We start from the raw sequence: 14654 nt of genomic DNA on the forward strand, positions 1-14654 counted from the left end.
TCCATCCATCCCACCACCCACGCATCCATCCATCCCACCACTCATCCGTCCGTCCATCCATCCATCCCACCACCCACCCATCCATCCCACCACTCATCCGTCCATCCATCCCACCACTCATCCGTCCATCCATCCACCCATCCCACCACCCACCCATCCCACTCATCCATCCCACCACCCACCCATCCATCCCACCACTCATCCGTCCATCCATCCATCCATCCATCCATCCATCCATCCATCCATCCATCCCACCACCCACCCATCCCACTCATCCATCCCACTCATCCATCCCACTCATCCATCCCACCACTCACCCATCCATCCATCCCACCACCCACGCATCCATCCATCCCACCACTCATCCGTCCGTCCATCCATCCATCCCACCACCCACCCATCCCACCACCCACTCATCCGTCCCTTCCCCCACCCATCCGTCCCACCATGTTCACCCCCAGCCACAGCCTGGGACACGGAGCCGTTCCCCGGTCCCCAGGGAGCCCCAGGATCCCGCCCCGGGTGGCTGCCACCTTCCCCCCGCACCCGGTAAGGAGGAGGGCATCCGGCAGCCACCGCACCCGCCTCCCGCACCGCGTGAGCGCACAGCGCGCAGACGGGGGGGCGGCAGGGATGGAGGCAGGAGGGCAGGGATGGAGGCAGGAGCGCAGGCAGGGGGGCGGGCAGGGATGGAGGCAGGAGGGCAGGGATGGAGGCAGGAGCGCAGGCAGGGGGGCGGGCAGGGATGGAGGCGCGGGGGGGACGGCGGGGCCCTCGCTCCCTCGCAGCCACAGCAGTTTGGGGAAAAACCCCAGGCGAGGGGCCGCGCTGGCCGTGCGGAACCACCGCCGACCCGCGGCACCTCCGCGCATCACCCCGGAACCGCCCAGCGCCTCGGAAAGGCACATCCGCGGCGCTCTGGCTGCCTGCGCGCTATTTGCGCGCCTCCCCAGGCGCTCCCCCTTCTTCCCGCGCAGCCTCCGCGGGCGCAACTTTCCCTTGCGCAGCCTCCGCGGGCGGCCCCCCACCACTTCCCGCGCATCCTCCGCGGGCGCTCTCTCCCCTCCTTCCTCCCCGCGCAGCCTCCGCTAGCGTTTCTCCCCCCCACTTCCCGCGCAGCTTCCGCGGAGCCTCCTCCCTCCCCCCATCCCCCCCGTTGCGGCGCAGCCTCCGCCGCCACTCTCCCCCCGCAGCCTCCGCGGGCGCTCCCCCAGCCCTCCCCCCGCTCCGCACCGCCTCCGCGGGCGCGCAGCCCCGCGCCCCCCCCCCCCCACGGCAGGAAGGGGCCGGCGGGACTACAGCCCCCAGGCGGCGGCGCGGCGCCCGCCTGTACCGCGCCTGCGCGCTGCGCCTCCGTCCGTCCGTCCCCCCCCCCCCTCCGTCCGTCCGTCCGTCCGTCCCCCCCCTCCCTCCGCGTCCCGTCCCCCGTTCTCTCCCCCCCCCCCGAAGCTCCAAGTTTGGGGAGGTTTTCTCGCCGCCAGCCCCGGCCCATCATGTAGGTGCAGCGCAGCCCTTCCCCAGCGCGGCCAGCGGAGGGGGGGGGGGGGACAGGAGGAGGAGGAGGAGGAGGAGGAGGAGGAGGAGGGGGGGGGGGGGGCAGGACACCCCCCCAGCCCCGCACCCTGCCCTGCAGAGCGTGCAATTGCACCGACACCCCCCCCCCCCCCCCCGCTCAGGACAACTCCCGTTTTGCAGGAAGATTGGGCCGTTCGGCAGCGCCGGGGCTGCAGGGGCTCCCGCCGCCCGCGCAGGAACGGGCTTTTGTGCTCCCCGCCCCCACCCCAGCGCGGGGGAAAATGTCTCAGGCCAGAGGTAAGGCTCCCGCCGCCCCCCCCCGCCCCTGCCTGCACCTCGGGGGGGGGGCCAGTGGGAATTTTTCCACCCCCCTCCCCGCTGCACGCCTGCATGCAATGCATTTTTCGGGATGCGATCGCCTTTGGAAGTTTGAGGCTGCTCCGGCGCATTTCCTGCTCGCCCTGCGCCTCCGCGCAAACGCCCGCGGATCGCCTGCGCCCCGGTTGGGGGGAAGGGAAGGGGAGGGGGGGGGGGGGGGGGCTTCTCCGCGGGGGGGTGCGTGTCCTGCTGCAGGGTGAGGGCCGGGGGGGCTGCGGCGGGGGCCGTGCGCGGGCGATGCAAAGCGGGCGCGCTGCAGGGCGCGCTGCAGCTAATTGCAAAGTGCAAAATTAAAAGGAAACTTTTTTTTAAAAAAAAAAAAAAAAAAAGAGAGTCCGCGGAGGGGCTGAAAGGTGAAACTCGAGTGGAGTTTGCAGGAATTAAATATATACCTATGTTTCCATGGGAAAGTATTGTTCTTGTGCCAGGACTGAGATCATTTTCCACTGATTTCTCCCCCCCCCCCCCCCCAGCCCCCCCTTTAATATTTGGTAACTTTGGGTGGGAGGCAGCGGTGCGGTTTGTAACCCCAGCTCGCTGGGAGCCTGCAGAAGGGCTGCTTTATTTAGCATTGAGAGGAGGGCTCGGCCCCCGCGATGGAGCGGGGGGGGCGTGTTTGGGTAGGGGACACCACTGATTTATTTATTGTTTTATTTAGTTCTTTTTGCCAGCGCGGTGGGCAAGGTTTGATCTCGCTTTTTTTTTTTTTTTTAACTCCGTGATTATTCCGGGGTGGCTCCGCCGTGTGTCCTGCAAGGGGGGGGGGGCGGTGGGTGGGAGGAGGTGGAGAATTTAATATTGCAAAAATGCTGCGGGAATGCAATAGTCCCTGCAGGAGCAGGCTGGGATGTTTCGGGAGTTGCTGCTCGGGCCATTCATTGTGAAAATAGATGCCCATATGTCAGCGCCCGGCCCCGCAGACGCAGCTTGGGGAGCTCCTCTGCGATGGTTGGGGGGGGGGGGGGGGATATTGCAGCTGCCTCCCCTGGCAGTTCTGCAGCCCTCGCACCCCGCGGGGAGACGGGGGCAAGAGAGGGTGCAGGGCCCCGCGGGAGAGCGGCTCCCAAACTGGGACTGGGGTGATTTGTTGTTGTGTTTTTGTTTTGTTTTTTTAAATTTTTATTTTATTTTAAAAAAGCAGTGGCCTTCCTCATGAGCCTTGCAGGGAGGACATAGGAAGGAGGTGCTTTCACAGCTCTTGCCACACAGTTTTCCTTTGTAAGAAAAATGTAAAGTTGTTGTATAATTTATTCCTAATTTGGGTTTGCTGCAGTCATCTTTTCCAGCCAAGCAGAGAATTGTAAAAGTTTCCAATAGAAAGAGCCAAGGAGGTTTGATAATGCAAAATTGAACTGAATGGTACCCACAGCCCACTGCTGCTCGCCGGAGGGTCCCTGCGAGACCCACGGAGGGGGCAGGGGGGCAGCCCCTTCCCGGGGGTCCCCAGAAGGTCCCGGGGTGGGAAAGCCTGACGGTGTGGAGCCGGTGACATGCAGGGACCCGTGGTGGTGGCCCTGCAGCCCACCCTCCCCGGGTGCCGCTTAGCCCCCACGCTCACCAGCTCTGGCCTTCTCCGGCCTTCTCAGTACCAGGAAAATGGGAAAATACAAGTAGCCAACCCACAAAACACGATCTCAATGAATGGCATCATTCTTGAATCCGTTTCCCGTCCATCTCACGCTCCGCAATACCAGTGTCTAAGTTGGAATTCCTCACACAGATAAGTTTTCCAAGTTCAGCTGTTCAGGCTGAGGTTTTGCTTGGGAAGGGGTTTCAGCTCCAGGGTTTGCACCAGAAGTATCGTTCTTCGGGATGAATTAAGGGAGGCATAATCTGCATTTCAGGATCAGCTTTCATGTGTTGCACAGGAGGTTCCTCGTCAGCTTTCTAAAATACTGCCCAGAGCCCCAGCCAGCTGCTGGGCTGCAGAGCCCTCTCCCTGCTTTGAATCGTTTCCAAAGTTGTTCTGAGAATTTGCCAGAGATTAATTCTTTTAATGCTGCTTGTCAGGGGGACAGTGATCGGGAGGGTTATTCTCTCTAAGACTCGTTCCCTGCAAGGCATCTCACCCAGTTGAGAGGGGAGAACCGCTCCTGGGACCCTCCCTGTGCCCTGCAAAGCAGAGAGGGGATCTGCTTTCTGCAGCCCGTGGCTCAGGCTGTAGAAGGTAAAACTCTCCCTGGAGCTGGGAAAGCAACGGTTTCATTCTGACCCTTCCACAGCAGGAACCAGCAGATGCCATCAGCATCGCGCCTGCGGTGCTGGGCCACGGTGCCCGAGCCCCGGTGGACTCCCTAAGGCTTTGCAGTCAACAAAATACAGATCAAGTCAGAAAGACACCGCCGGGCCCGTGCTCACTTTTACCTCCATCCCCTCTTTTAAGTTGCCAAAAAGGTGTTTTTTTTTTTTTTGTAGTTTCAGTCCATAGAAAATAAGATTTCCCCAAGCACAGCAGCAGGTCCCTGCGGTCCATTCCTCACCTTCAGAGAGGAGTCCGCTCCGGACAAGTGGGACTTGATGGTAGCTCTGAAGAAGTTGAATCGTTGCCCAAACGTGGCACACTTGGCTGTCATGACTAATAGGATATTATTCTGGAAGAGAAAAAAAAAAAAAAATAATGCGGAAGTCCATATTAATTACAAGCTAAACACAGTTTGAGGCTATAAATCTGAACTCTGGTGACAGCAGATACATTCGAGAGTCTTCAAAATTCATTGTAGTGGGGGAATTACTCACGGAGGAAGCCCACATCAGAGAAGCGAGCTGCAAATATGCAAATTTCTCCATTGAAATAAGAAAAGGGAAGGGGGAGCGGTTCCCGTTAGAGCACTAATTCATAAACACTCCATCGAAATGAGGTACGTTTAACTACTAACTATTGCTGTCCATTGCTCTCCTCCCTGGGTCTGAGCCTTTGGTGCCTCAAATCCAGTTTTTTCCCCCTGCTCCGGCTGGAAGGGCGACACAGATTATGAGAACCACGTCCCACGTGATGCTGGCCGAACGCGTACCCTATGGACTTTGACCAAAGGCCCTGCACCCATTCGAAGTACTACATTTTATGTAAAATGCTCTTTTTTCCCCCCAGCTAGTAGCGCAGCAGATGTAAAGCCTAAATGGTTAGGTTGGTTTTGGGTTTTTTTTTTTTTTTTTTCCTTTTAAAAACAAACCAAAACATCATCCCAGGTAGGTGGCAGGGTTTTGCACGTCTGAAGTGAAGCGGCGCGAGGCTGCCGGGGGTTGTGCAAGGAGCAGTTTGCCTCGTCAGCACCTCAGCCTCGCACCGGGAGCACCCTCCCCGTGGCACGGCAAGCGGAGCCGGGGCACGGCCGGCGAGGTGCAAGCCTGGCACGGCCTCGTCTGGCAGCAAACACGGCCAATTCCAGGTCAAGCTGTTGATTTATTTTATTTTTTTTGGAGACCACGTGGAGTTCCTATTCCGCCCTGTTGCGTGCCTGCCCGGCTGTACCGCTCCTGTGCTGGAGGTGCCTCTGTGCTTGCTGTGGGTTAAGATGGGTCAAACGTTTATAAAGAGGTTTAAAAGTCTTACGCAATGGAGGAATTAACCAGTATGGGAAAAGAAAGAACCCCAGCTAGTTGGGGTAGAAGGTATGAGGCTGGAAATGATGCCAAATCACTGCTGTAGACAGCCGGGCAGGCGGGGACAGGGACACCCAGCCCCTCCAGCTACGGGGCTGTGTGGGGATGGAGGCCTCATCCTTCACCCCCAAACTGGGGGCGCAAAAAGCAGATTGCATTTGCAGGGTGCCCCGTCCCCATGTCCCGACAGCCAGCGACACGCTGGAGAGGGCAGCAGCTCCCCAGCGCAGGGCCAGGAAGACACAAGCATTTAACGAGCTCAAGCTATAAAAGTAATTATAGCAATTAAGGTGACAAGTTGCAGGGAGGAAGGAGCAAAGATCTGCCATCTCCTCCCAGCTGAGGAAAGTTGAGGTTTCTCACTGCCACAGTAAGGGCTGCTCATTTGTTGCTTTAGTCACCCCCCAAAAAAAAAAAAAAGCAGAGCTTCCTTTGGGGTGAATTCCCTCCCGTGACACGTACACAAGGTAAGGTGAAGCAAACGATACTCAATCAAAACCACAGGAGTAATTTAGAGAGATGAGACGCTTCATTCCTGCAAGAGTATTGGCATTAGTGGAGCACAATTACCTTGGAAGCCACATGGCAGGTTTGCAAATTCTGTCTGCTCCGGTTGCAGATCCACAAGACGACTAAAGAGTTGCCTGTTTTCCCCAAACAATACCAGCGTTTGCTGTCACTTCTCTCTCTCTCGCTGCAAAGAGCCGTAACGGCACCTGTAGAAGCCTCTCAGAAACACGTTTTATAAACACCACCCCTGAAAAAAGCTCAGATCCCCTTTTTAAGCTGGAAAAAGGAGGAAAAAGAAAAATAGCATGGGAGCCTGGATAGCACGGGAGTGGGAACACACTCGCAGCCCTCTTCTGTGGCTGCAGAGTGTCTGTCACCCCGATGACGGGGCACGGTCGTGATTCCCAGCCCTTTCCCACGGCGTTCCCTGCCTTCGCCCCGTGAACTTGCGTTTCTGATGCTCCCGTGCCCAAGGCAAAGCTCCGCATCTCGGCTCCCCGGGGCCAGAGCACCCGCTGGGCTGCCTCGTGCTCGGACCGGGCAGGTCACAGGAATCCCGAGTAAGGGAAAGGGCTGGAAACCAGAGCACACGGGTGTCCCTTACTGCGCTCACTCACGTTTTGGGGGACGAGTTGGCAACGTGGCCACCAGCAGCATCGTCATAGAAAGCGTTGAGTCAGTCTGCGGTGGCCGGATAAGTTGCAGGACTGTTCTTTTAATTTTAGACAGTGGCCAGAGCTATAATTAAAAAAAAGAATGTTTCATTACCTGTGGAGTTACTCAGGTCCCTTCCTTAGGGCCTGGCTGGGAGCAGTTGGAGGGATGAGCGTTATCAGCTGGAGCGGTGTTAGCAGGGAAGCAGACCCAGGGCCCTGGAGCGGTGCCACGCTGGAGCTTGTGCTCTGTGGTGGCAGTGGTGAAGGCCGCTCAGTGCAAGTTCCATATCTACTCAGTGTGCAAAAAGATTTTTTTTTTTTTATTGCTTTTGTCTTACAAATCCACAATATTCTGCATGTTGACAAGTGCAGATGGAAAAGTGCCTTCTGCTCAGTAATCCTGGCTTGGTAAAAGGCAATTTGGAGAGGAGAAGCCCGAGACTCTCGCCTGTAGGGTTTTCTTCTGCCCCAAAGCCAAAGTTAAAGCTGCTGTTCTTCCTTTTAGCTAGAAATTCCAAGCACCCAGTTGATGTTTCAGAGGGTTCATCCCACCATGACAGTCTCTGGGGTGCTGAAGCGCTTCTGAGTCATCTTTAGTTTGGAGACGTTGCAGGCAGATGCTGAGCATCCTTTAGGGAAGCTCCAAGAAGCCACTTGCGCATCTTGGTCTGCTGGGGCTGGACATGGCCCTGGATTTGCATCCCATAGCACAGTAAGGGCCTGGGTTTGTATAAACATGGGAAGAGCAGTTTGGGGTAGGAGATGCCCAGTTTCTCCCCCCGTCCCCGGGTGCTGTGGGAGCGATGGCCGTGGCTCCTGAGGATGCTGCAAATTGCAGAAGGCCAGGGAGCATCGTGCAAACAGCTGGAGGGAGCAGCCTCTGCAGCCCAGACCGAGTTTCATATTTGTGAGAGACTGCACAGAAAGAAAACATTTTTCCCCCCCTCCTCTTTCAGCAGGAAAACTTCACTGAGCAGAGCTGATCCAGTTTCTTGCTGTTGCTGTTTTGTTAGCCTACTTAGCCTGCAGTTTTATAATCGAGGCTAGATTTTCCTAGCCTGCACCCAAGCAGATCAAAAATCATTAGAGGAGCTGAAGCCCAAGCAGCATCCACTTTGCCTGCACTCAGATGAAACCAGTGGAAAAAAAAAAAAAAAAAGCAGCAGCACAAGTTGCAGATGAGATGCCAAAGATAAGGCAGCAACAGAAAATAGTACAGGAGTCAACACTTCACTGTGTCTGCAGCAAGAGGCCTTTAATGCAGGCTGAATCAGCACAGACTTGGGAGCTGCTTTTGAAGGAGAATCTTTTTCTAAACAAAAATCTGTAATTGCACTCAATGAGACAGTGCTCATCAGCGCCAAACGGCCACAGAGCATCAGCTGCCTCTTCTTCCGTGGAAGTCCCAGGCAAGGCATTTTTGCGCTTAGTTTCGTCCTGCAGTGGGGTCTGATCCCCAAGTTCCTCCTCCGTGTGTTTCCGGCGGGGTCTGACACTCAAGCAACAAGTTACATTTCAGAATTACAGCTTCACTCCATGTTATCATTCCTCTTAAGAATGTTTATTGCTTCTCCAGTAGTTCAAGGTCAGATACAGAAAATGACTCAAAAGTCTTTTGTTGTTCTGACAGCTCTAAAGTAATGGAAGTCCCCATCTGGCAGAGACAAACTTCCCAGAGAACCAGCACTAGAGAAGAGAGGGAGGGATTTTTAAAGGCGAAGGCAGCGTTGATGGCCGGGTTCCTTGCCCTGGACTCGCTCCATGGTATCTGCTCTCATCAGCATCTCCCGTCTCTCCTGCGCGGGAGCCCCGCTGGGAGCCCGCTGGACTTGCCTGCTCGCACAAGTGCTTGCATGTAGGAGGGTGAAGCCTTTGCCGAAGAAAAAAAAAAAAGAAAACAACCAAAAAACCAGGGCAGGGGAGATGAGAAGGTCCTTCTGGCCCCGGCTGCGGAGGGTTTGTGCAGCGCCTGGCGCTGCCCTTGGCACCGGCTCCTCCTTCCCGGGGCACTGCTCCAGCCCTGGCAGCGGGCAGCCCCGCAGAGGCACACTTTCCAGCTTTGATTTCAACACAGCCCTTTCTTCCTGGGGCTGCTTTAATTGCCTGCAATTAGGGTCTCCAACGCTGCGAAAGTATGAAGAAATAAACCCCGGTCGGGCTCTGTAAGGACGGGAATTGATTTCTTCTTTCCAAGAGAGCTGATGCTGCAGGCTCTGAGAGAGGCAGCGCCAGGCTGTGGGCACAGCGTCTCTGTGCTGCTGCCCGGGGGATAAAGCACAAGATTCCTGACATTTCTTGGTGTTTTGTGCAAGGAGAGAAACACCTGTAGGAGCTGAGAAGAGCTGTCCCCCTTCTTCCAGTCAGGAGGAAAAGGCAGGGACTTTACGTGCCAGCATCAAAATCTACTTTAGATGTAGCTTTGCCCGAAGGGGAGAACCCCTTTGGGCAAAGCTACATCTAAAGTAGATTTATTTAAGCCCTGAGCCTCAGCAGAAGCACAAGCCACACAGCAGAGGGCTTTTGCCGGCCCTGAAGGTGCAATGGGTCACCCCAGCCCCTGCACAAGGTGACCAAGGGTCTGGCCGGCTGGGACTCTCTGCTGTCAGTGATCCCAGCGTGATTTCCCAACCCCGGGCGGGTTTTGGAGGCAGCAAGAGGACGGGGGAAGAGTTTTCATCCTGAGCTTGGCCACCGCTGAAGTTCTGGACGTGGGGACTTGAACCTGCTGCCCCCGCCTCTTGCGGGTGTGCTGCTCCCAACTGGGAGATGCTGATGGTGATCGCAGAAGCTCGCTCCCGAGCAGACCTCAGCACTTAACCGTACTAATTAAATGTTTTCAAAAACCACAAGATTGACCTTCACTGCATGCCCACAGATTTTTTCTCTCATTTAACAAGCACAGGGCTGACAGAGTAGCCTATTAAAGGAGAAGAAAGGCAATGCTCTGGAGACTGTTGTTTTTCAACCTGTTCCAAAGTGTTTTCTGCTTTTTAACTGTAAGAGATGGAAACCATAATCCCCTAATAACCTACCAGGAGAAACCAGGCTGGAGACAGGGAGTGCTTGGCTCAAATAAAGTCCAAAGTCTGATAAAATATTGAACATACTTAAAATTGAAGTTTACCCAGAGATGTTTGCAATAAGCCCCGACAGCCATTATATAGACAGGTCCTTATGCAAGCAGGGAGCCATTCTGTGTGGCAGAGCATCGTCCTTTGGGAGATACCCTCTAGAAAAAAGAAATAAAGGCCATTAACACAGACTCTGACTTCCTTACCTTTCCCAAGGACACCAGGAATTTGCTCATTGCTAATGAAACTTGGAAGATCTCTACGGAAGACTTTGAATTCCTGCCAGGGAATCGGTTTTACAAGTGAACTGGAAGGAGCAGCTTCGGTGCGTGAGAGGACATGGCAAAGCAGCCCCCCCGATGGCAAAGCAGCCCCCCCGGCGGGGCAGCATCTGAACGGAGGGGGCCAGAGCCCAAAATAGCCCCTGGCAGCTGGGGAGGGTGAGACAGGCGCTGCATTCAGGGGCGGTTAGTAGCAAGTTGTTGCTCTCTGGAGTCAGGAGAGGCTGAATTCGCAGCAGGCACCTTTTTGGCAGGGAGAGGGACCTCTGGGCTCGCACCTCGGCAGGGTGACAGTCCGGGGACGTGCTCTTGCTGGAAGCCACCGGAGCTCGGCAGCACAGCAGGCTGGCTTCCCCGTTAGCAGCGCTTCAGTTTCATTCATGTCATCAGGCGGCTTCCTTCAGAGCTGAGCATGTGAGCAGGTTGGGTTTTTTTTTTTTTTTTTTAATTTTTTTTTTCTTCCCCTCAAAAACATTTGGTACTTCCCCCGCAAGAAATCAGAAGCTTTATGTCTGATAAGAGGCTGGAAGAGCTTCCTGCAATAGGAGAGCATTCCTCCTCTGGCTCTTCCTGCCCCAACCCCAGAACAATGCCAGCGCTCCCAGCATCAACAACCACTGACTTTACCTTCTCGCACACGCACTTAGGGCCCATCCTGTGCAAGCGTCTCCCCCGGCCAGCACCTCCTGCAATGAGAAGGGGAGGGGCTTTTTTTTTTTCTAGGAGCTTGCTTTAAAAAGGCATCGCTGCAGCTGAAAGGCAAGGAGCAATCTGGGAGATTGAATCAGAGCCGATGCCGAGCAGCTGTAGCCAAGCAGGGCCCTCCTTTGGACCAGTGGGGTCTGAGGAATTTTTTTTCTTTCCCCTTAAAAGAGGAGCTAAATAGGATTTTTTAAATTTTTTTTTTTTCTGGCTCTGATCTTGAAACCACTTGTGCACGTGCTGGAGCATAGGAGTCCTTTTGCGGGAGGCAGTGGGACTGAATGTGCTCGGGGCTGAGCACACACGGAGCGGGGTACGAGGTTGGGGGGGGTATTTTGTCCTGCTTGCTGAGCAGGATGGACGTTCTGGGTCCGTGTAGGTGATTTATGCTCCCTGCTTTCTCTGGGTTTCTTTTTTTTCCCGTCTCTCCTTATCTGTTCTTGCGACGTAGAAGGCGGTATCGTTTTGGGAGCGTGGATGTACAGAGCTGAGGCTACGGTCCTGACCCTCGCACGGGCAGTTCTGTGGAGGCTTTGACAGAAGGGCTCATAAAGGGGGTTTTGTATTTACAGCTCCTGATTTAGAAGGCTGGGTGGAGAGATGGAACCTGGCGGGGTTTGATCCACGTGGACATATGCGGAGAGAAAAAAATCTTCCCAGTCGTGTCAGAGACACTTTATTGAGGGAAAAAAAGGACAAGACTTGCTGTCTTCTGCCACAGGACCATGCTGTCATGCAGCTCTTCGGCGTGTTTCCCAAACTGAAATAAAATTGCATGATAAAAACTGGGGAAAGACGTTCGGTCTTTACATACTGCTTGCTTTACTTTGCTATATGGCATAGAAGCAAGTGTGTGCTCTTAGCAGGTGTCTGGAGGGAGAGCCCGAAGTTCACTGCTCTCTGACCTCTGGCTAAGATCTGTTTGATCTTGGAAGGGGTTCCCTGGGAGCCCCGACAGCTGCATCCCACAGCCCTTCACGTGCCGGGCTGGGAGCTCCAACGCAGAGACGTTGCCGAAGTGGTCGCAGGACCGAGATGTCTATGGTGGTGGTTGGACCACTTGCTGGTGCTGCGCTGGTGGTGGAGCAGCTCCGGTGCTCACCCGACTCTGCCGCCGGCGGGTTCTTGGGGTAGTAGCTGTCGTTGTGGTTCTTCTCCGTGTGCCTCCTGTCCTGCTCCAGTGTTGGGGTAGTGCCCGAAGTCACGGTGATGGAGACCTGTGTGGGTGCCGGGGCTCTGAGGGAACATGGGTTTGGCTTTCCTGGAGTTGCCCTTGGCTTCTCACTCCCAATAGAGTTCCTCTGTGTTTTTAAAGTAGGACCTACACGTTTGCTGGGAGGCATTGCCAGCAGAGGGAGCATGAGTTAGTTCCTCCCATCTCCTCTGTCCAGGGCTGTCAAATACCATCTTGAATAATTTAGGTACGAAAATAAACAAATAAGCTCTTAAGTCAAAAAAGGAATAGCAAAGGAGAGCTGTCTAATGGAGTAGCACAAAGGCAGATTGGTCAAAGTCTTGACCCTGTTGAAAACTTCATCACAATATTTGGCTGAACCTTTACGGAAGTTCCCCATGACAAGATGTTTAGCAAGGACTCAGGTTCTCTGCTCCCATGCCAGCGCTGCGGGCGCTGCGGTGTTCTTCTCATGCAGGAAAACCTCTGGGTGAGATTGCCACCAGATTGCTAATCAACTCATGGGGTTGGCCCCAGCCGCGAGTGAAGAATGGAGCGTGAGCAGCATTTCACTGGGAGGAGAATTAGGCATTGATTTGAAATTCTTCTCAAGTGTTACTTGCACCACAGAAGAGGAAAGTGGTCCTAAAATTATCTTCAGTTCAACACTTTGAGTTGAAACAAACCGTTGCCAGCTGCCGAAGAGACCAGCGCAGTTTGGGGACCAAAGTCATTCAGTCTAGAGGTGCCTTGTACAACTTTGGCGCTATTTATTACATCTCTTCAGCCCCGAGGTGCTATTTTCCCCTGAGGAGCACAGTGGGTGCTAGACCATGTGGAGTAACGTCGCCCTCCTGTTCATCGGGGACCTTCTGCAGAGGGTGAGGACGCTGGCACATTCCTCTACGTATGTGGATATTCCCATCTGGCTGTAAAAGTTATCGATGCTCCAGAATTCACAAAATGACCAAATGGATGGGCAGTTTCCTCTCTTTGGAACATAAACTGCCCGTTTTGTCCTAAGGTGGCTTTACTTGTGAGCAGAACCTGATAAACCCAAGTTTTATGTGCAGCGCGTCAGCAGAGGAAGACGGCCGATAGCGGTGTGGTTTAAATGTCCAACATTTACAATATGCTGAGCAAATTAAATCTCTGCTTGGTAAAATGAGACTCCTGTGGCTGCCTGGAGCAGCCGGCAACAGAAATAAAGCCATAGCTCGGGTTGCCCCGTGGTATTGATTAGATTTTATTCTGTCCTGCTGGGAGGGTGATGGCAGCGGGATGAGCATCCTGCAGACACGGTGTGATCCTGCTCGGGGAGCAAAAGCATCTCTGCAGAGAAACGGGGCTGCAGTAACAGGTGGGGAGCAGCGGTTCGGAGCTGGAGACGGTGACCCTGCAAAGGGCCAGTTTGCTGAACTCCCCCGGGGGAGACCTTCCTGGCCCATCGCACCCTCCTGATTTAGCCAAGTCCTGCTTTTCCCGTGTTTGAGCCTCCTGGCTCCTTTTTGGCGGAACAAGCCTCAGCCCTTGCCCACGTAGCTTTGCCAGCGGGTGCTGTGGGGCAGCATCTCGGGTGCGTCTCGGGTGAGGAGACACCGCCACTTGCGGAGGGACCCCCACCAGTGCCCGTGTGCCTGTGGGGGACGTCCGTTCCGGTGGGTACGGCTGAGAAACGGGCTGAAACCTGCAGCCGGGTGCCCTGGGGACAGACCCTTGCTGCAGCTATTGCAAAGGCACCGCCTGGCACAGCCTTTACGTGCATGTTCCTGCTCAGCCTGGCACTTACTCCAGCCTTAGTAGGAACGTGCGCTGCCGGTAAGCACGTGCTTAAATGTAAGCACCGTCAAGACATAAGAACCTTCATAGCGGGAGCCACAAGCCTGAATCGAGCTTTTGAGTCTGCAGCGCAGCAGAAATCAGCGAGCGGGTGGGAATGTCACCTTCGCTTTCCAAAGCAATTTGCTTTTCCCCCGGGCTGGCAGCACATCTGATGGCTCCCGGAGGCCCTGGCTCGGGAAGCGGGTACCTGTGCTGCCGGGTACCCGTCACCCCTCGGCAGCCGGGGCAGATGCAGAAGCTCATCTGTTTTTTTCAGGAGAAATGGAGCTCTGCTGCAGGGTCCTCGCTCCGCCAGCGATGCTTCTTTAAAGATCACCGCGCAGGGAGAAAGTCCCAGCTGCACCGAGTGCATTTAGAAAACCTGAAAAGCAAAACTGAGACTGGAGGGAGACCTCGAGCAAAACGCCTCTCTGATGGGGAGGGCATCCCTCTCACCTCCCCGCAGCCAGACCTGGGAACGCCGGGGTTTGAGGCTCCGCAGAGCCGTGAGGAAAGGAGCTGGATGCTCCTTTAGCGTGTCGGGTGTTCCAGGGAGCGGTGGGTTTGGGAAGGGCGGAAGTGTTTGTAGCTGGTGGATTTAAGGCAAGTCCTGCTCCCACCGTGGCTGAGGCAGACGGGGCACCTGCTTTTCTGCTGAATACAGGAGACTCGCTGCCGCCCGCTGGGTGTTGCTGTGGGGAGGATCCGGGGCTGTGCGTGGTCACTCACTGTGGCGTTTTGAGGTGAAACCTTGGTGGATAAGGGGAAGTAAAAAAAAGCAAGCGGAAGACTTTGAGCAACCTGGTTCAGTGGGAGGTGTCCCTGCCCAGCTCAAGCGGGGTTGGAGCTGGATGATCTTTAAGGTCCCTTCCAACTCTAACCATTCCGTGATTCTGCCGGGGGTGATGCCCGGCCCCTCGTCCGTGGGGCTGCATGGCGTGGCAGC

The 14654-nt window shown here is 55.2% G+C and overlaps 1 protein-coding gene across 1 annotated transcript in view; it reads left to right on the forward strand.

The window, feature by feature from the left end:
• Positions 1-1555: 1555 nt before the first annotated feature.
• The window catches only part of MAP2K6 (mitogen-activated protein kinase kinase 6), a 41113-nt gene continuing 28014 nt past the window's right edge, over positions 1556-14654 (forward strand). Inside the window, exon 1 of the mRNA XM_074159974.1 lies at positions 1556-1812. Coding sequence (XP_074016075.1) covers positions 1797-1812 — 16 coding nt within the window. The 5' untranslated portion in view covers positions 1556-1796. The remainder of the gene's footprint in view (positions 1813-14654) is intronic.

Source organism: Numenius arquata, chromosome 17 (genome assembly GCF_964106895.1).
Source record: "Numenius arquata chromosome 17, bNumArq3.hap1.1, whole genome shotgun sequence".
In the NCBI taxonomy this organism is placed as follows: domain Eukaryota; kingdom Metazoa; phylum Chordata; class Aves; order Charadriiformes; family Scolopacidae; genus Numenius; species Numenius arquata.